The following is a 21167-nucleotide window of genomic DNA, read 5'->3' on the forward strand; positions in this document are numbered from 1 at the left end:
ATCTTTCATTTCAGAAAATATATTACTAGTATTCCAACATTTTGTACGTCTAACTTGTGTGTTGTTGTCTACTTGCAGTTGTCATCAAGAACCCCCAGGCTGATGACTTCTCAAGCGTCTTCCACGAAACTGACGGCTCGGAGAAGTGTCATCGTGTCCATCCACAGGACAATGCTGTCCGCAACGGTGACATCCTGGGTGATCTGTCCTTCATAGACGCCTCCATCGTCGACACGGATTTTGTGTCTGAGTATTGCCAGAACAACATGATGGTGGCCAATGATGGCATCAACACTTATAACAAGACCAAGATTCCACTTAACGTCAAGAACCGTTTCTCTGGATTTTCTGATCCTGGGGAAATAACGGAATCGGAATACAGTGATACCGAACTGTTCAAAATGACGGACTATGATTCAAAACCACGGAATTTCATTGATCGCAAGCCGAGTACGATAAAGGAGGAATTGGAACAGGATGGTTACGAGGTACCGAGTCACCTGAGGACGCCGTCGCAGCGGAATCTGGTGGAAAATCAGGCCCCTGCGGAGAAAAACATTGTTGACAAAGTCCTGGGGCCCTTGGGCCTTCTACACAAGAAACACCCTCCATCATGCCAAAACCTGAGTAGCATTACAGAGGACAGCATCCTCGACGACTCTACGTTGTATAAGAGTACACCAAACCTGCAATATAATCCTCCCGCAGCACCCCCCAAGGAACCAGAGAAAAACAAACGAGACTCTTTCGGTCAGAGTATGCCAAATTTAGCATACATCAATGATGCTTATGAGCATGATTCAATGGTGCCGAGCGATGCACAGAGACTCTTAGACAGGAACAGCATGCTGCGGAGGTCTGATTCAGATCCTGGCCGCAATCTCAACTGGCCAAAACGGGCAAGCAATTGCAGTGACTGTTGAATGTTGGACTCAAACCATTGTGTTGTGTTGTTGTAAGTATGCTAGAATTGACTGGTTCAATATGAACTCTAGCTGAGGAAGAGGTTTGATGCATTTCTACTTGATTGAGCTTTCCCCTGCATGTGGTCTTGATTCATGTATCAACTCAGTCAGGTGATCTGAGGTAAGGCTGGATATGAAAATTGTGGGGACAGGGAGGTTGTACTATGTGACAATGATATAGTGCCTGGCCTAGCCCTGCTGGCTTGGGGTTTTGAGGAGATTTGGTTAGAATTGAAATACTAGTCTGTATACTTGTCAGGAAGAACACTTTATTGTGTCTTCTTTGCGACTGTCATGAGACCAGGCAGTCCCAAGCTGCCAGCCCCGGGCTCTGAAGTCAGACTATGCAAGGACTTCCCAGTTGAGCTCTGTGGTTGGTAGCTATGGTTGTGCCATAGACTGTTCTATAGAGAAATCAGAAAGTTGTCTCAGTTTGATAATTATGTTTGTTTGTATGTGTATGTAAATGATATATCTGATGCCATATTTTGTACTGACCAATTTTGTTATAAAGATACCATGTTGAATATTTTGTGATGTATGCCTCAAGTGAATTTCTGTTGAACATTGCTATTAAAGTAACTGTGCTAATATAGATTCTAGTATGCTACTCAAAGATTCAAAGCTTGACCATAACAAATTTAGTGCAGCAGGGCTTTATAGTAGTTATAAGCAAAAAGAAGCTGGCTTGTCAATTGATTTGATTATGTCAGGCCAGTTTAACAATGTATTATCATTAAGAAGTCCACACAAAAGTTTATGTGTCAAAAAACTTTTCATATTCAAGTGTCATTGAAAAGATTTCTAGTCTGTTATGTTACACTTCAGTTTTGTATATGCTTAGATGGACTTCGGTTGAGCTCAAGTTGTACATGTTGCAGAAGAGTGATGGATTTTCAGTGAGATTCCATTATATCACTTGTCAAGTGAGTGATTAGTTCTTGTAAACAGCTTGAGGTGAGCTGTAGTAGACATCGGCCAGTGTCGCTTTCTTGTGTTCACAATACAATTGTGTAGCTTTAGGGTTTCATGAGATATTTAAAGAAATTGTTTGTTTTGATGATTTTACCTTTTAGCTGTGTATATTTCAGTGTTAACATTTCATGAAATTTGGGCTTAGCCTGAGTGATAGGGACATCCTGATTGAGATGAGGATTACACTCTTCTGGCAAAGGTACGATCCGCTCAGTGTCGGTTTGGTGCTTCTGAGGATGTTACTCTCGTGTCCTCTGCCACGATCTGTGCACTAGAAAACAGATGCTCTGTTACATTTGTAAGATATTTTTATACATTTTGATGTTGTGTTTTTTGATTTCGAATATGTGTTGGTATCCGGTCAGCTTGTCCTCCAGGAGGAAGCTGGAAGACACTTGGCTTATATTTTTAACATCCTGGTACCTGGGCAATCATGTCATGAGATAAAGACAATGTTCGGCATATTGCCTGCGATACTTTTTACACAGTTTGGGAATTTTTGACAATCTTTTTCGCTGAAGTGTACTTAATGTTAAGTGTCCTCATGAAATTGATGTCCATTTTCTTATTGCTTTTGTGTGAGCAGATTATATCGCTACGTAAAGCTCATTTTAACAAACAATTTAGTCCTTGTACATTTCCAGGGTCCAATACATCGACTTTGACAACATGTTTGAGGATGTCAACTTGTTTCTTTAGGTATAATCTTGTATCTCAACTTTGTAAAGTTTTTGATGGGAACAAGGGTCCAAGATGCAGACAGAATGCTAAAATAAATGAACATGTATAGTACGAGTCTGGCTTTTGGGAATAGTCCCAGGTTTTCAATGACAAATGCTGTACGACTCCAACAGTTGGTTTGTGAAGACAGAATGACCATGTTAGTTGGCTGGCATGGAATCCTGCGACACATCTGCTGATTGTACCACAAGAGTCAATACTACTCTTCAGAGCGCTATATTTGTATGATGATGTTCACACGATCTACATTGTTTATGTACATTATTCAAATTCATATTCGTATAAAAATTTTGAATAAAATATTTGTATCAAACCTGACTTGAGAGATTTCTGTTGTGGCTAGCATAGCATAAGCAGACTGGTTGTGACTTCATGTTTGGTACATCCATGGATGCTGGTGACTTCTCCAAAATGGTTTAGCTGGCCAATAGGCCTACGTGACCTAGAGGGGCCAAAATATGGCATATCGTCCAAAATTGGCAATCTGGGCCCCAGCAGGGAAGGAAAGGGATGTAATAGCCATGTGATGTCTCCCCTCTGTCATGTCTGTCTCTGTATGTCTAGCCTGGTACCACTGGCCACCGTCAGACGACGCTGTATTGATGGGACCGTCAATACAAAAGTCAAAATAGGTCAAACACAACAGCGTCGTCTGACGGTGGCCAGTGGTACCAGGCTACTGTATGTCTCCATGCCTTGGCCGAGAAAAGCGATTGTTTCGCTCCCTGACCTTTTCGCCCCCATTTTTTTCGCTCCAAATCGAAGTCGTTTCGCTCCCTTGGACTGTTGGGGATTGAGAAAGTACCCCGGGAAAGGACAAGTGGCAAAGTAGATGTGCTTTCCAGGGTTTTCAAATCTACAGAGAAGGAATCGTTTGGTCATCCGCAGTGTAATTGTTGGCAGGTCACTTGTCTTTCATTCCTTATCATTCGTCGGTCATCAAGAGTTTGATCCTCGGCAAGTCTATCTTCTCTTGCAGTCATATCATCAGTCATAAGCATCCATCTTTTGAAAAAAACTTTGAAGAAATCGGCTCAGTATTTTTTTCCAATTGCGGCCCAGAAGGACGGTGATATGGAGTGAAGAGTTGTTAAATCAGTCTTGGCTAATTATTGATGGTTACATCCACAGTCATGCTGAGGAAATCAGGGGTTAATGTTCGCTGATCGCTTCTCCGGCCCTTACCTCATAGATGGATCAAGTTTCTTACTTTAGTTGGGGCAGGTTGTAAAAATAGGCCTATCTGTGACAGCTAGGTTGTGAACTGTCGTTTGCGCGGCCTGGTCGGGATGTCTACTTTCAGACAGGCCGGGTGTCAACATTGTCTCTGTGGCAGGAAGACTGTGAAATGTCTTCTCTGTGATCACGTCGTCGAGGTGCCTCAACCTCAGGTAGGCCAGGTCACAATGATAGTCAGGCTATAACAAAATAATGTCAGGAAGGTGGGAGACAGAGTTGCCAATAAGCACAAGAAACTTTTTAACACACAAGACTAAATCTGAAGATCGAAGACATCTGTCCTCTCTGTAGCAGGGTCAGGCGGTTGTGTCAGATCTACATTGCACAATTCTAGGACGAGACGGCGAATTCGATCGACCCTGTTCTTATATTGAGTGTTGACTGGTTCAATATATCAGATCCAAGAGTTAGGCCTATCGGCTCAGTGTCAGCAAGTAGGCCCTTTAGCAGTTCAATGTGCTCATGACGTGACGAGAGCAAATCTCACGGGTGGGGCAGAAATTCGCCATATTGCTGACGTCATCGGCGCCAACAACTGTTTCTTTTGACCCTGCCGGAGTCTTTCAAACAATAAATGCTTGTGTCTGACCCTGCTGACCTCGATTTTGAAAAACTTTTAAAAAAAGGTCATTCGAACGTTAAATCAACTGCAAAGATAATCTTTTATATCACTGAGGTATATACATACGATATGTTGAGAAAAATCTGTACAACTATCGAAATATACGATTACTTGGAACTATTTCGGCAAATCACTTTGCCACCTGCGCGACCTTGTCACTATTGTGGCGCGCCCGTTTGCATACCGCGTATAAGAGGCGAATAAAATCTCCATTCCAACATGAAAGCCTTGACGGTTCAGCGCTGAAGGCGTTTGACTGTGGATCGGCTGGTCACGGATTCGACCCCCGGTGAATCTGCCGATTTTTTTCCCCCTTTTTTTCTTCTTCCTTGTCTTGTTATCTAATCATTCATGTACAGATGTAATCATTTTCATTATCATCATTATCATACCCCGCACCCAAACTTTTCAAACTCCAGAACATACTTATTCCGGGCGTTCGCGTACATGAATTATGAGGTAGATGTATTGTTTCAATCATCGCAAATCTGCCTAAAACGGCAAGTTTTCTCAGGTACGGGTACGGCAGTGGCGTGTGTCTTATTCATTGAAACGACCTCGCACGGCCGGCACCGACATATATCGTCGTTGATGATGGAGAGAGCGGTAGCCGGTACATATTGAGCACAATTCACTAGCAGTTCAGTGTGCTCATGACGTGACGAGAGCAAATCTCATGGGTGGGGCGGAAATTCGCAGCACATACTGATTATGGGCGTTCGAGTACTACCGAGGATGGTTCGAATCGGCAGCTGGTATTTTCGAGGATACATTGGGGAAAAATAGTATTAGTGTCGCCCGGAGTCAGTATGGGCAGTTTGAAAAGTTTGGGTGCAGGGTATGATAATGATGATAATGAAAATTTTGACATCTGTTCATGGATGATTAGATAACAAGATTAGGAATAAGAAAAAAAAGAAAAAACTGCGGCAAATACGGGAGTCGAACCCGTGACCTGCAGTGCCACAGTCAAACACTCTTAGCGCTGAACCGTCAAGACATTCATGCTGTACAGGAGATTTTATTTGCCACTTATATGCGGTATGCAAACGAGTGCGCCGCAATTGTGACAAGGTCGCGCAGGTGGCAAAGTGATTTGCCGAAATAGTTCCAAGTAATCGTATATTTCGATAGTTGTACATATTTTTCTCAACATATCGTATGTATATACCTCAGTGATATAAAAGATTATCTTTGCAGTTGATTTAACGTTTGAATGACCTTTTTTAAAAAGTTTTTCAAAATCGAGGTCAGCAGGGTCAGACACAAGCATTTATTGTTTTGAAAGACTCCAGCAGGGTCAAAAGAAATAGTTGTTGGCGCCGATGACGTCAGCAATATAGCGGATTTCCACCCCACCCGTGAGATTTGCTCTCCTCACGTCATGAACACATTGAGGTTGCACTGAGGGCCCATCACTACCGGCAGATACCAAAATGCACATGGGGTCATCTCGGTGTCCCCACTGTGTAGTGCCCCCTGAACTGCTAGTGAATCGTGCTCATTATGTACCGGCTACCGCTCTCTCCATCATCACCGACGATATGTGCCGGTGCCGGTGTAGAAGTAGAAAATGTCCCCCTGGAAAAGTGTCCGGCTCTATTGTGTTCTGCTTTCTGGTTCTATTGAAGCCATGACCGTCAATAGCTCAGAGATTGAAGCGCATAATATAATCCTTTGTTCCCCGGACATTCTATCCTAGGACTTTTTAAACTTCTACACCGGTCGTGCGAGGTCGCTTCAATAAAAAAGACGCACGCTACTGCCGTACCTGTACCTGAGAAAACGTGCCGTTTTAGGCAGATTTGCGATGATTGAAACAATACATCTACCTCATAGTTCATCAATTCTCATTTGACAAACCCAGTGGACACATAAACTCAACTAACATGCAGCAATCGGGAAAACTTATACACGTACCAACTGTATACAGATAGCGCTCGAGCGTGTGACTACTGACTATTGGAGTTGATTGGCGTTAGAAGAAGGAACTAGCTATAATTGGACCAACAGTAAATATACGTCAACGACCATGGCCAGCGTACCCCTTTAACCGACCAGGCCGAATCAGTCCTGGCTGCTCCACCGTGTTGACAACATGATGAGAGTGATGAGACAGTCACAGCCAGGCCGCATCAATCTTCGCCGCACTGCCTAGTTGTTAATATGGCGAGAGAGATGAGACAATCACAGCCAGGCCAAATCAGTCTCGGCTGCTCTGCCAAGTTGTCTACATGGTGAAAGAGATGAGAGACAGTCACAGCCAGGCCAAATCAGTCTTGGCTGCTCTGCCAAGTTGTCTATATGGTGAGAGAGATGAGACAGTCACAGCCAGGCCAAATCAGTCTTGGCTGCTCTGCCAAGTTGTCAACATGGTGAGAGAGATGAGGAAGTCACAGCCAGGCCGAATCAGTCCTGGCTGCTCCACCGTGTTGACAACATGATGAGAGAGATGAGGAAGTCACAATGATCTAGGCACCAGTGGTTTTCAATATTCCCCGCCTCTCGATATGACGAAGGAGTCTAAAAAGCCTGAAGCTCAGGATACCCTTTGACTAATTCTGATTGGAAAAGTCACGGTCCGACACTAATACTTTTTTGCCCCAATATATCCTCGAATACCAGCTGCCGATTCGAACCATCCTCGGTAGTACTCGAACGCCCGGAGTCAGTATGTGCTGCAGTTTGAAAAGTTTGGTTGCGGGGTATGATAATGATAATAATGAAAATTTCGACATCTATACATGGATGATTAGATAACAAGATAAGGAAGAAGAAAAAAGAGAAAGCTGCGGCAGATTCACTGGGAGTCGAACCCGTGACCAGCCGATCCACAGTCAAACACTCTTTGCGCTGAACCGTGAAGGCTTTCATGCTGTAATGGAGATGTTATCCAAACAATTCCTTCTTTGTAGATTTGACAACCCTGGAAAGCACATCTACCTTGACACTTGTACTTTCCCGCAAATTCAGTGAACTTTATTGTACATGCGGAGTTTATCTATGTATTTCAACAAATCATTGTACCGGGGTTGTTTCTCAATCCATAACAAAAAGTCCCAGGGAGCGAAACAACTGGGGCGAAAAGTTCAGGGAGCGAAACGACCCTTTAAGGCATGCCGCGGCCAATGTGGGATCAGTCCACAGAGGTTTATAAAAAAGATTTTAAAATGGCCTCAAAAATTTGGAAAGAAATTTGTCAATAATTAAAATACTATTTTGTGCTCCCAATATGTCGAAATCTAAGAAAGAGTCCAAAAGTGGTGAATACCACAAGATATATAGACTCGGTATATATCATTATATCTCCTCTTAAGTTTTCCTCGTCCCAGGAAAGCGTTTGAAATACTGGCCCATTGGCATTGAAATTTTCAGTTGTCGGACGAGGTTACCGAACTTACTCCCACCCTTGGCCTCGGACAGTCCGTGTGTTCATGATGTTAGATTTCTAATGCCGCGCTTCCGTGAGCACCGGATATCGCGCTTTGTATCGCATGCCCAGTATGAATTGAGCCCGAATACTCTCGTGCCAGGCCCGAGTAACTTTACGGTAAACATAGTAAAGTAGCGTAAAAAAGAATGCATGAATGAATGACCAGACAGTGAGACACACTATAGAGTAAATGACTACACCCACTGTACTGGGTGTGCGTAAACTACAAAATATCTGCGGACGTCATGGCCAATTTGTTAACATCGTGCGCGCGCACTCGCATCTCTTCAACATCCAAACTTCAGAGCTTTCGTTTCAATGTTTCAGTCTTTCTTTGATCTGTGGTGCAGGCAGGTCAACCCTTTGCTATTGAATTTACAATTGCCATCACTGTGATAACTGAGTGTTTTCTTCCAGCTCATCAGACGTTAGCAGTCACTGGAATCAACTTCGAGACCAAGTCGATCATTGTAAGTCTTCCTCATGTCACTGTTGCCATGGGTTGATTATCTTCACATGAATAACAAGTTTTAATCCATCAATCTTGAATAAAATATGTGAATCAATCAAGGTTGGTGGTGTCTTTAGCTTTCTCCGATCGTTATCTCTCTTTGTCAGATTTGATGTGCCGTCAGCCTAAAGAGAACTGCACTAATCAAATATTCTTTTCTAGGGTTACTGTGAGTTGACGATACATCCACTTCGTCCGGATGTGAAAAGAATCAAGATCAACTGTAAACAGAGTCGTATCTTTTATCACAATAAGAGAGGCCTACATGTACAGGCACATACACCAAGAAACAGCTGAGATTTTATCTGAGATTTTGTTGGAGAGACACAGTCATACTTAAATTGATACAGTAATACTTTGAATGTTAATCCTTAAACTATTGTGGTTGTGAAGTAGAATGATAATGATAGTGACACTGAAACTTTTCTAGTAGAGACGCAGGGAAATGTGTATTGGGATTATTTGTTGTGTGTTTGTTCCTTAACCCATGGCCAGGTGTCTATAGGATCTCTGTAAATGATTATCCCTGTGAGGTGTTTCTCTATAATGATCCAACTTTAGAAATCTGCCAAGGTGACTCAAAGCAGTAAGTTAAGGAATACTTGTTTTGCTCTAACATAGACTTATTAACGAGGAGCCTTGATTGATGGGTAGATTCTTGCTGCACTGATCTGATAATTCTATGGCATTCATTGGTTGTCAGTTGCGTTATCTTGCAGTCTTTCTCAGTTTTGTTCTTGCTATTGTTTCAGGAGGAACCTTGATTTCTTTGAGACTGCACATGCATCTGCCATCAGTGCAGTCGACCCTGACAAGGGCAATGGCGAGATTACCGTCAGGATGCCTAATGAACTTGGTCAGTGGATAGCAGGTAAGAGACCTCTTTGACCTGAGGTATGTTGTATGTCCAGCTGTGGACATAAGTTGAATGTTCTTCCTGACTTCTCTTTGAAGAAGGACAGTTTTCGGTTAACAGCAGAAAGTGTTCACTCGGCATACTGAATTACGCAAGTTTCTGTTTGTTTTTATTCAGAACTAAAACCATTGCGGATGACGATTGAGTTCTCCCTTGAGGAACCCCAAGGAGGTATTCAGTTTGTTGTGCCAGATGTGGAAGGGACACTTGCGGAGAGGAGTGCTCATCTCTTTACTTACGGATATGAAAACTCATCTAGGTATGACATTGTATACTTCGCATGTTGACCTCCATGCAGTTTTTCTCATTGATGTGCTTCAGAAAGTTCTTGAGGGCTGAAGAAACAACAGATTTAGCCAGTTGAGCCGTTTCTGTGAATGGATTACATTTATACAACTGATTGATTTAAAGAGCGTCTGTCTAATGCTACCTTTGCAAGTCAACATGTTGTTTTATACTTTCCTTCTGGCTGCTATTCAGATGAAGCTATTCTTGCATTTTCAGACTTTGGTTCCCCTGTCTTGACACTTTTTCCGAGCCCTGCACCTGGAAGCTTGAGTTCACTGTGGACAATGACATGACGGCCGTGTCTTGTGGTGATCTTATAGAGACCATCTACACACCAGACATGAGGAGGAAGACCTATCATTACTTCCTATCCATTCCGACAGCTGCACCCAATATTGCCCTCGCCGTTGGGTAAGCTCATTCTGAAACGTATCTGATCCTATTTAAGTGACTTTCTCTGTGATAATGCCTATGATCTTGATCAGGTTACCGAAATGTCCAAGTAGTGTACATGTAGTATTCAAATCTAAGCCTTGTGATTTTCAGGCCATTTGAGACACTGGTTGATGCCAACATGCATGAGGTAACCCACTTCTGCCTACCCCATCTCATGCCCATCCTGAGACACTCCACATCCTTTCTCCATGAAGCGTTTGAGTTCTACGAGGAGTTGTTATCCATGAGATATCCATACTCTTGCTACAAGCAGGTGTTTGTCGACCAGTGTTATCAGGACTCCTTGCCTTACGCCAGTATGACCATCTTCAGGTAAGGTCGCAACTTAGCTTCAGCACAACTGAGTATTTAGAGAAAATAGAAAGCATTGCCTACCTGTGTCATTGGACTTCTGCTTCCTGGCACTATGTTCTATATTGAAAGAGATGGCAGACGTGTTAATCTGGTGGACTGCTGTTGCAAAGAGTGACACTCCCCTGATAATACACAAGTTGGATGTCTGGATTACCTCTGACCAATATAACCTGCATTTGGGTATGTACCGTAGGTAATTTGGGCAATACTTCCCTTTCAGTACAAACCTTCTTCACTCGCCTAAAATCATTGACCAGACTATGAAGTCAAGGATGATCATGGCTGATGCCATCGCCAGGCAGTTCTTTGGGAACTTTATTGCCATGCAGTCGTGGTGCTCAGCGTGGCTCCCCAAGGGCATATCAGGCTATCTCTCCAAGCTCTATGTCAAGAACGCATTCGGGAACAACGAGTACAGATACAGCATTGCCAGGGTAAGCTGTGCTCGAGATCTTATATATTCAAGTCATGAAATAGTGGCATTTGTAACAGAACAAATTCAGTTGTCACGCCATTGTCGTTGTCTTACAATTACCTAAAAGCTATCAGTCCATGATAGGCATGACCTATTTATACTGGTTCTCAGTAACAATGAAATATTGAGGGAGAAAATGAAGGTTTATTTGTCTGTTTGAGTCAGTTGCCAACTCTGCTTTGTCACTCGTGTAGATGCTGAGAGAGGTACAGGGCTATGAACAGAATGTCTGTGCCGTTGTCCTTGACCCGACATCATGTAAGGAGAGCAACACATACTTCCCCATCAAGAACGCTCATACCGTCTCACCCAAGTATGCTGAGATTCTCACCAAGAAGGCCATCCTTGTTATACGCATGCTGGAGCTCAGGATTGGCCGCGAGCTACTTCTTCAGGTGTTCAACAAGCTGTTAGCTCTCGCGAATGCAGCATCTCAACAAAAGTATGCCAGCAACACTTGGAACAACATGCTCCTCTCCACACCATCTGTGAGTATTGTTGGAAGATGTCATTGAGTCTCAACAGACTTTGAAATGCTTGCTCTTGGCAATATCAGCTCTGTATCATACCTGTAGTGGCATAGGTTGTCCACGGAAATGTATTCTGTTGATTTCTTTGATTCCTAGTTAGTGTTGGATGAGTGTCATGTTTGGGTTAGAGCCACATTGGTCCTCGGCGTAGGGAGCCTAACTCAAGGTTCATCTCCTTGTTTTTCCACAGTGTGCTAGTATTAATACAAACCTATCTTCCTATTTTCAGTTCCTGAAGATCATATCATTAGTGACGGGAAAAGATGTGATGCCATTCATCCAACAGTGGGTGTATCCTTTTTATGAAGCTATTCAAACAGGTTGAGTGAATGATCAGTACACTTGTCGAAGGTGATCACAGATCCAAAGAGATTCAGGCAGCATTCTTTTCCTTGATATTTTTCTCAGAACACAAAGTGGCTGTGCCAGGTTCTTGGGGAACTTTGTCTTCAACCGTAAGAGGAATGTGGTGGAGCTTGAACTGAAGCAGGACATGATGGCCAAGGGGGCCATGAAATATGTGGGCCCACTCACAGTGACCATACAAGAGTTGGACGGCTCATTCAATCACATGTTTAAGATCGAGGAGAACAAGACCAAGTTTGAGATCACTTGCCATTCGAAGAGCAGACGGAACAAGAAGAAGAAGATTCCCTTGATGACTGGTGAAGAAGTGGACATGGACCTCAGTGCTATGGAGTAAGTGGGTTGTTAGCCATGAGTCTGCTCCACCTCATGTCTGACTGGTGAAGAAGTGGACATGGACCTCAGTGCTATGGAGTAAGTGGGTTGTTAGCCATGAGTCTGCTCCACCTCATGTCTGACTGGTGAAGAAGTGGACATGGACCTCAGTGCTATGGAGTAAGTGGGTTGTTAGCCATGAGTCTGCTCCACCTCATGTCTGACTGGTGAAGAAGTGGACATGGACCTCAGTGCTATGGAGTAAGTGGGTTGTTAGCCATAAGTCTGCTCCACCTCATGTCTGAAACAAGGTCACCATCTCCTGCTTGTTAATATTCTGCACTGACAGAGACTTTCTTTACATGTTCCAAATGTTTACTGTAGTTTTTTGTGTAATTCTTGTTTATTGTATGAGTCGTCCCCTTGCAGTGCTGACTCACCTGTTCTGTGGCTACGATGTGACCCCGAGATGGAGATCCTCCGATCGGTCTCCTGGGAGCAGCCTGACTATATGTGGCAGTATCAGCTCAGATATGAGAGGGACGTGGTCGCTCAGAGTGAGGTGAGACAAGACACTTTTCACATCTCTGAACATTTGGATGCAAAAATCAGCATTGGATAGTATAGTTCTCAGTCATAGCACATGTAGGTCCCTTTGGACACATTTTGATTGCACTGGAGTTCAATTGATATAATCACCTGGATTTATTGCTTCTGACAGTTCAAGAATTGGCCACTCTTGTTACGTGTATCTTGCTCACCACTAAACTCCTGTTGTATTCATTCCAGGCCATTGAGGCATTGATACGGTACCCCACACCAACCACCAGAATGGCTCTGACTGACAACATTGAGAATGAACAGTGTTTCTACAAGATACGTAATGAGGCGGCGATCTGTTTGTCTCAGGTAGGTGGCTTTCAGCATCTCACATGGGGAATCGCGGCCAACGGTCGAGGCCTTTTATGGTCACAGGATCTATTGGTTCAAAACTGTAGCTATTTCCTCTATTACAGGTTGCCAACTCAATGGTGTCCAGTTGGGCCGGACCTCCTGCGATGATGACCATCTTTAGGAAGATGTTTGGATCTCATTCTTGCTCAACGATAGTCAAACAAAACAACTTCACAAATTTCCAGCATTATTTTCTTCAGAAGGTAGGTATTTTGTTCAAATATTTCCAGATAATCTTATATTATAAAGAAACATGATGCTGCTCTGATGGTTTCCAGGTTGGAGGATACCTGCAAGGACTTTGCTTGTGACTTCAACGAGTAAGTTGTTTGATAATTGACTGGTCTTTCTGATGAGAGTTTAAGTCTGATTACTCTCTTACCTTGCATCTGTGTGTTCCTTCCAGACCATTCCACTGGCCATGTCTCGGCTGCGGGACACTCACGGCATCTGTCCACCTGATGTGGTCAACTTCCTTCTTGAACTCTTCAAGTACAATGATAACAGCAAGAACAAGTATTCTGATAACTACTACAGATCAGCTCTTCTAGATGCCCTCGCTTCAACACTCACACCGTCTGTCAGTGTGGCTGGACTCCCAGGGTAAGTCGGCGTTCTTGATTACACCTTATCTACCTTATTACATTATCCATTAGGACAAGACGTTCATCAGCAGTGATCCACCTGTCAACCAGCCACCATATTGCAATAACGTTTGGAAGTAGCTGGTTGATGATATCGGGATTTGAATATGGAATGACTCTTGAACATGGTGAATTTATATTCTTTTTTTCTATCAGCTGATATTTCAATTACAGGCAAGGCCCATCAGTTGACCACCTGACTGTTGAGACCAAGGCAATTCTGGATGAGATAGTTAGAAACATGAATCTAGAGAAGTTGATGCCCTGTTACCGTCTCAATGTCACTGTGAGCTGTCTGAACGCCATACGCAAGATGCAGAAGTTAGGTCATCTCCCAAGTGATAACACGCTCTTCAGGAGTTATGGCATGCCGGGAAACTTCACTGATGTGCGCATCACGGCTCTTAGGGCGCTTGTTGACTTTGCAAAAGGTCAGTGTGTGTCAAGTCTAACTTGGTGATAGATTGATGGCGAGGACTGTCATCTTACAGCTGGTCCTATCATCTCCACTTGACCTCAGTGTGTGTGAATTTAACCCTTTCTTACTTCTGACCAAGAAACAACTGTAGATTCTTTGATGAGAATGAGTCTCACTTGATGTTTGAAATATCTTCTGAAACATTTGATCCCGTACTCATCTAACCAAGTTACTGTTATCTTTCAGTTGAGATGAGTTCATTTGTGTTGTCATGGTTACTTGATATTGTTGAGGAAGATCCAGAGCCATACATGAGGTACATTTGTTGTTATTTTGCCACTCATCGAGAAAGTCTGTTATAACAAGGAGGATGGAGGTGGACAAGTAAAGACTGCTCTGAATGTCCTGTTCAATTCCCTCACTCACCAATCACTTTGTCTATCACCTTTGATTTATTACTTTTTTCAGACAAGTACATGTCTAATCTATCAAATACTGGCCCTCAGCCCACCAGACTGTCCTTCAAGGCTGCGCTCTCCAACATATGAATGTGGTGCTCTGGACCAATTGGTATTCTGAATTTTGAAACTTTTTCTTTTCATGTTTGCAGGCATGTGGTGCTTCGTCTGCTTGCTGAGAACCCACCGTTCACCAAGCAGGATGATACTATGAGCCCTCTCAACACAGATGATCTCGTTGAAAGGTTATGGAAACTAATGAAGTAAGCAAACTTGTCAATGCTTCATTGGTGCGTTATCGGTTTAGATAGGCCAAGCAAAGTTTGGAATATTTTGGGAATGTGGATTAGTGTTTCATTAATAGTTATCGTCCCTTATTATTCTCAAGCAATAATTTGATGATTTTACAGCAGTGGTTGTTCCCATGACAGCAGGCTCCGCTGTGATGTCGCTGATCTCTATCACACACTCTACGGCCGCAATCGACACTCTGTGGCCATTTCCGAGACAGTGATACCCTTCATCAAGGAGAAACAGCGTAACCTGTCTCTCTGGAGCTCTGCCACCCGCCAGCCCAACCCCCCCAGTCTATTCCGATACACCAAGTCGACGGGTATATCTCAGAGTCCGCCAACTGTCCAGTCCAGCTCACCACTGGCTATGCCTTCCACATCAACATCATTAGATGAAGTAAGTTACAACCTTTGGCTTTATCTTATCAAGAATTAATGAAGACTAGTCTCAATCAGTTGTTGATTTTATAGATATTGAGTACAATATGGTCATAGATTTTTCAGTTATAAACGCTTCCTGGAGATAAATTGTGCGTGTAGACCTTGTCACTGGACATCAGCCCTTGTATTGGATTCACCAGCCCTTACCGATGCTTCCCAAGTAATATGATCTGTTGCTGGCTTGTTCTGATGGTTTTGAAACTTTTCTAGGATTTCCACCAAAACATAAAGGATGAATTCCCTGAAGGCATGCAGGTGACGGTAGAGGATGTCAAGGTGGAGGTGACCACAACAGAAGTGGAGATTCCATTTGTGAGTGATGCACCAACCACTGAGAAGTCTGAGCTTGACATGATGAATCAGAGAGATAGTGAAGAGCCCGCAGTCATCACATCTAGTTCTCTGCCTGAATTCAAGAGGGAGCTACTGAGCCCTGTCAAAGAGTCCGGATACGAAAATGCATTTCTTAAATTTGTTGGGGTGGGTAAAGCGTCTTTGATAGTTTTCTAGTTTCATGTTTCGAACACCTTGGTCAACGGTATCAAGTTAACATGGTCTGTCTACTGTTTATGTCTTGTTTTGAGTTCTATTAATGTATAAATATTGGTTGGGCTACTCAACATATGTATCTAGAGAGCGAAAGGACAGTATGAGAACTTGTTTATTGTTCTGGCATTCTCTCAAGTTGCCAAAGGTTGCGTTCTCATTCCGGTGTCAGAGTGATGGATTCCCAAAGACTTATCTAATGTATTTGGTGGTCGATTTCAGGTGAGCCATGAAGAAGAAGTTTCCCAAGCAAAACCAGCCATACCTCATCCTGCTGTCTGCCAGGTGTCTCTCATGTCAAGCCAGTTAGAAGACAGCGTGTCGAGGCTGAGTGAGGAGTCAGCATCTAGTTCAGCACCAACACCACAGGGCTCAGGTAAGAGAAGTTTATGGGCCTTAATTCCAGACGTGGCATTGGACTCTACTCCATTGAGTTCTGCTGCAGCATCACTGATGCAGATACATGTAATCATTAGAGTGGTTTGAATGAGACATTTCTTACCCGAAGTGTTATGCCCTCATCTTTGTGCAATACTCGTTTGTTGTTTTCTCACAATATCATGTCTAACATTCATGATCTGTGTCTCCCCCAGGAACCGAATCTCGACCAACATCCTTTGATCCCTCCATGTTTGCATCTGGATCAACAATGTCTGACACCACAACCAAGTCAGATGAACACAAGAAGTCACACAAGAACAAGAAGAAGAAGAAAAAGAACAAACACAAGCATAAACACAAACACAAACACGATCATAGTGAGCGAGAGAAGTCATGGGAACCTCCTCCAGAGAAACAATCGAAGCCGTCATTTGACTCAATGGAATTAGGACATTTTGGTGGTGCTAAATCAGACTCTGGGCCAAGTTCTCCTGAATTTGGGGTCATGTAATATGACCTTGTGTTGGGATTATAGACAAACAGATAGATGTTAGAGGAAGGCATCAGTTGGATTTTCAGTCAGACCATGTGACTGCATACTCCGCTCTGTCCTACATGTAATAAGCCCTGATTAAAGGATAGTAAAGGATTACTTCAGCATTGTGTGCTTTGTCATTTGAACTGCCCCACAGATGTTGACTTTTATAAGGGATCAATCTTGGCCACAATGAAGGATGGATCATTTCCCCAAGTTGTTGGTTGAGACAGCAGTTTCTCTGCTGTGTCTACAAGTAAATTGAAGAGACCGACCGCCATATCATAACCCATAACGACTGGGGTGAACTTGGTATCTACAGAGCGGGGCAAATTCAAAATGAAAAGAGAATCATGTCCATTTATGTTTTCGTTGTGTATATATTGTATTCATATTAAAGCTTTAGCGATTGCTACTGATTGAAACATTCAATTTCAACTTCTCTGTTGCTTTCTTCATTGAAATCCTTGTTGAATTCCACTCATATGAGAGAACACATCCCACTCATATGGGACAGCATATCCCGCTCATACGAGAGAACATATCCCACTTATGTGGGGCATCAAAAGAGACAATACCATACTTTGATATTCACTTTTAGACAAACAAACAACTACTCGATTAGTTACACATTACAGGGTTTATTGCCAACAAAGCTAAACTTAAAGAGATGCAAATGAGAGTGTTACAGAAAAAGGAAGAGGTGCTCAGTACCTACTGAGGAATGACAAGAATCTTCTAGCTGTGCCAGGCTATTATATCAAGAGATACACACAGAATGGTAGTTGATTCACGCAGATATGCACATCTAACCAAAAGTTCAGTGCTGATCAACATTTTGCAGAACATTACGAACTTGACATGTACTGAATTTGGAAGTTGTGTTTGATGTGTGTAGAAGTTCACAGAGATGGCGCTGATTTAGTCGTCTGCTCCAATTACAGCGAGAAGCAGATCACAATAGTCGCCAGAACAATCGTCCTTGATCATTGACTCCATAAATGTGTTGTATTTGGTCAGGAAAGCTTTCTTGATCTGCACCATATCAATCTGAAGATGAAAATAAGGTCTTAAAGACAGCAGATCATGCAATTGTGATCAGTACCCCTATCTAGTCGTGCACGGCAGTAACTGACCTTGATTCCAAAGGCTGCCAAACTGCAGGGTGGGACTTGGACCCAGTCTTTACCGTTGGTGTCCTTCATGACTGGTGTCTGATCAGGGACACCCATAGCAATTCAGTTGCCCAAAATACCTTGGGCAGTTTTTGACGAATCATGTAGCTGACTAGAAGTGATCCTTCATGTGATATCTCCTTACCTCAGAGTGACTGACAATCAAGCTGATGAGAGAATCATCATCTGTGCCAAGACCTTTCATTGAGTTGTAGATCTGCTCAGCAAAGTAGGCTGGGCGGTCCTTCACAATCTTTACTGCAATGTGAAGGGAAGAGAATGTCAGGGTTAACTGGTGTGCATTCTGTATGTGTGATGGTGAAAATGGTTCTGGTTGAAACATGTGGACTTTTTGACAGAAACTCACTGTTTAATTGGTGATTTTAAAGAGCACTGGAATTGTTCCATGTTGTCAATGGATAGTACCATTTTGTCGGAGAAAAAGGACAAGCTTGGAAACGGGACTGGCTTTGTATTCCAAATGAAGAATCTGCTTACCAATGGCTAAGAGAGCTTTCTGAAGGCTACTGCTGGTCTCCCCCTCTATGGCAGTCTCAATCTCGTCCCCAGAGATCTTCTTGTAGTAGTAGAAGATATGTCGTAGATGGGCATAACTCCTGCTGCCAAGGATATGGTTGAAAACATCTTCCTCAGTACCAAACCGTCCCTCCCCAACCTAAGAAAGAGACCATATTACATCACCTATTTAAAATGCCATGATAAAACAACAATGTTAGTTTGATCTGGCTGAAGACTACTGGATCTTCTCTGACATGATCTATATATAAATCCACTCATTCATTCTTTGTCCTCTGCCTTTTTGGGTACTGAAGCGTAAACTACTGGTGTCATCTCTTCAATAGGACTCTTGGTTACCATGGAGACATGGTGTCTACTTACGTCGTACAGTTTCTGTGCATCCTCCTTTGATTTCTTGTGGTAGTGTTGTGTGCAGTCGTCACGATTACCAACCAGTTGTGTCAGGAGGATCCTCTGGAAGTGACCACTTGTATCGCTGTCAATATCAGCTGCTAAATCAACACCATACACTGAAAAAGCACATCAAAATGTTCAAGGAATTTCTATTGTCCATTCTATGTTTTAGATCGGAGGGTATTACACATTCAGCTCATGTCAGCGGGAATTGAGTGCAGAAAAAATTACCTAATGCCCAGCCAATGTGTGATTAACAATTGAAACCATGAACTGCTGGTATCCTTTGTTTTTAACACCCACTGTATACAGTGTTTTTCAAAGCATATGGAGCTAGCAAGCATGCATTGGTGTAAACTGTGATGTGACAAACAATAGCTCGCAGTGAAGGCCTTTGCTGTGATCACCCTGATGAATACAAACAATATCTTACACTCTCTGTACACTTCCTTCATTTTGAGTATTTTGTCATTAGATGCTGTGCATATAATGTCTATTAACCTTTGGTCATCTGTGCCAAGGTTTTTCTGTTCCAAATTATAAGAAAAATGTCGAAAAGAATCAAAATACTGTTGAAGAAAATACTGGAGGCAGAGACTGTTACAAATCATAAGTGAAGTCACTGCTGTTATCTTATCATACCTGCTTTACAGTTTACTCAAAAATCTAACTCAGCTCTTTAAATTGGCAGATTATATGTACAAACACAACGGTACGATGAATGGGACAAAGGGTATTGATGGTTGCCCAGGGTGATGACCACAGAAGCAGGTCATAATCAATCACAGAACTCCATTGTATTTCACCTTGATTTTCTCACATTTCAACAACCTGTGATAAATAACAAATAATACAATGATGAACTATGGCGACAATACAATGAGGGGCCAAAGGACTTACAATTGCTTGGTGCAGCAGTACTGCATCATACTCAGAGCTTGGAACCATCAATGCACAGCAGAGTTTCTCACAATCACCTTTTAATTCACTCTTCAGATCCTCAACCAAGTCCTGGAGAAGTAGAAGGAATTATTAAAAAGATGACACTGAAAATATCTTGATTGACCATTTGCATTGTTCATAAAACACGTGCAATACCTTCCCTCTTCAAATACAAGCTTCAGAGGTGTGTTTGTACCTTAACTAACAACAGTTCTTTGTGAAATCATAATCTGAACTAAATGACACTGACTGAGTGAGGATAGATCGTGACTTACTCTTCCAAACTTGGTCTTATACTCAGCTGCAATCTCCTGTCTCTGTGCATTACAATGTTGAGACAGTTCCCTCGTAATCCGTTTTTCATCAGTACCTATTTATTAAAAAGAAGAGCTCAATAGATTTCCAAAGGTCACAATTCAATCATTGACATATCACAGTGTTTTCCCCTTCTGACGCCAAAATACCATAGCAGCAACATATGGCAGACCTCAAAACCAGTGGTTACAAGAGTGGAGAACTGGTATGACTCCTATATCTGGAGTTGACTTTCTGTGAAGACACTGACTACCAAAGTCCATGACCTAAAAGTTGGTTTCGACATTTGTTTTTACTGAAGTCAAAACCTAAACCAAGTCCTCATCATCAATGCAAATTGACTCTTTTTGTTGCAAGAGAAAACTAGCCACAAAGAGCACGAGGTACCATTGCCGTTAGTAGACTATGAATGGTTGACGATTAGTTTTAATACCTAATCCTTCCATAGATTTTCTAAGAGAATCACTCGCCCTCTCGGCATCGAAGTCCTTCATTGGTAAAACAGTGCCCTGAATAGAAAAATATATGTTACTGTGAAGTAGACCAAGGCCAACACTAGGCATGCTGGGGAGAATGTATCAATGCATTTTTATGAAGTTTGTTTACATTGACAACCTCATCAAAGTTGGCTAAAAACTGGTCAAATGTATAATGACAACCCTTTTGAATGAAAGTAATGTTAAGACGAAATGTTTCTGAAACGAAATACACTATGACGATTTATAACTGCTCCTTTATTAATTAAGAAAATCGGAAAATTAGAAGGAATACCTGATAATATTCTGCCATAATTTCAGCTCTTTGTTGTTTGGGTGATCTTCGTTGAATGATTTCCAAACTAAGCGTGTGAGGAGGGCGTTGAGTACAAAATTCTATGTGGTTATTTTCCACTTAAAACAGTATGAGGACATTAGTAGCCTTGAAAATCACAAAATCGACTAAATAA

General features: G+C 42.5%; 3 protein-coding genes across 14 annotated transcripts in view; 2 read left to right on the forward strand and 1 right to left on the reverse strand.

Moving 5' to 3' along the window:
• The window catches only part of LOC135487240 (adhesion G protein-coupled receptor L2-like), a 32559-nt gene extending 29565 nt beyond the window's left edge, over positions 1–2994 (forward strand). For all 12 annotated transcript variants that reach the window (XM_064770750.1, XM_064770759.1, XM_064770749.1 and 9 more), the window contains one exon: positions 79–2994. In XM_064770750.1, the coding sequence (XP_064626820.1) occupies positions 79–923 (845 nt within the window). In that variant the 3' untranslated portion in view covers positions 924–2994. The remainder of the gene's footprint in view (positions 1–78) is intronic.
• A 4693-nt stretch (positions 2995–7687) lies between these two features.
• On the forward strand, positions 7688–17288 carry LOC135486594 (transcription initiation factor TFIID subunit 2-like). The gene is made up of 23 exons (XM_064769524.1): positions 7688–7832; positions 8393–8445; positions 8649–8721; positions 8982–9072; positions 9239–9357; positions 9520–9661; positions 9907–10101; positions 10237–10458; positions 10721–10934; positions 11170–11463; positions 11735–11796; positions 11914–12204; positions 12616–12748; positions 12976–13095; positions 13203–13343; positions 13547–13743; positions 13959–14215; positions 14449–14518; positions 14813–14923; positions 15071–15350; positions 15605–15874; positions 16163–16316; positions 16534–17288. Exons 1-23 carry the CDS (start codon positions 7775–7777, stop codon positions 16830–16832), a joined length of 3846 nt encoding a protein of 1281 aa, XP_064625594.1. The 5' UTR covers positions 7688–7774; the 3' UTR covers positions 16833–17288.
• A 481-nt stretch (positions 17289–17769) lies between these two features.
• LOC135485968 (annexin A5-like) lies at positions 17770–21017 on the reverse strand. The gene is made up of 9 exons (XM_064768400.1): positions 20993–21017; positions 20655–20730; positions 20182–20276; positions 19865–19975; positions 19398–19491; positions 18932–19080; positions 18530–18707; positions 18177–18289; positions 17770–17906 (listed from the first exon to the last, which is right to left on the reverse strand). The coding sequence occupies exons 1-9, from the start codon at positions 21008–21010 to the stop codon at positions 17778–17780; spliced, it is 963 nt and encodes a 320-aa protein (XP_064624470.1). The 5' UTR covers positions 21011–21017; the 3' UTR covers positions 17770–17777.
• Between the last annotated feature and the right edge of the window lie 150 nt (positions 21018–21167).

The sequence above is a fragment of the Lineus longissimus genome, chromosome 4, assembly GCF_910592395.1.
Source record: "Lineus longissimus chromosome 4, tnLinLong1.2, whole genome shotgun sequence".
Classification (NCBI taxonomy): domain Eukaryota; kingdom Metazoa; phylum Nemertea; class Pilidiophora; order Heteronemertea; family Lineidae; genus Lineus; species Lineus longissimus.

Excerpts from the sequence above, each read along its gene's own strand:
- LOC135486594 (XM_064769524.1), top strand. The coding sequence starts at position 7,775 with ATGTCGAAATCTAAGAAAGAGTCCAAAAGTGGTGAATACCACAAGATA. Across the intron at positions 7,833-8,392 it reads CCACAAGATATATAGACTCG|CTCATCAGACGTTAGCAGTC; the intron begins GTATATATCATT and ends GTTTTCTTCCAG. Across the intron at positions 9,662-9,906 it reads GGATATGAAAACTCATCTAG|ACTTTGGTTCCCCTGTCTTG; the intron begins GTATGACATTGT and ends TTGCATTTTCAG.
- LOC135485968 (XM_064768400.1), bottom strand. Across the intron at positions 19,081-19,397 it reads GAAGGAAGTGTACAGAGAGT|TGTATGGTGTTGATTTAGCA; the intron begins GTAAGATATTGT and ends GTGCTTTTTCAG. Across the intron at positions 18,290-18,529 it reads GAAAGCTCTCTTAGCCATTG|TAAAGATTGTGAAGGACCGC; the intron begins GTAAGCAGATTC and ends TTCACATTGCAG.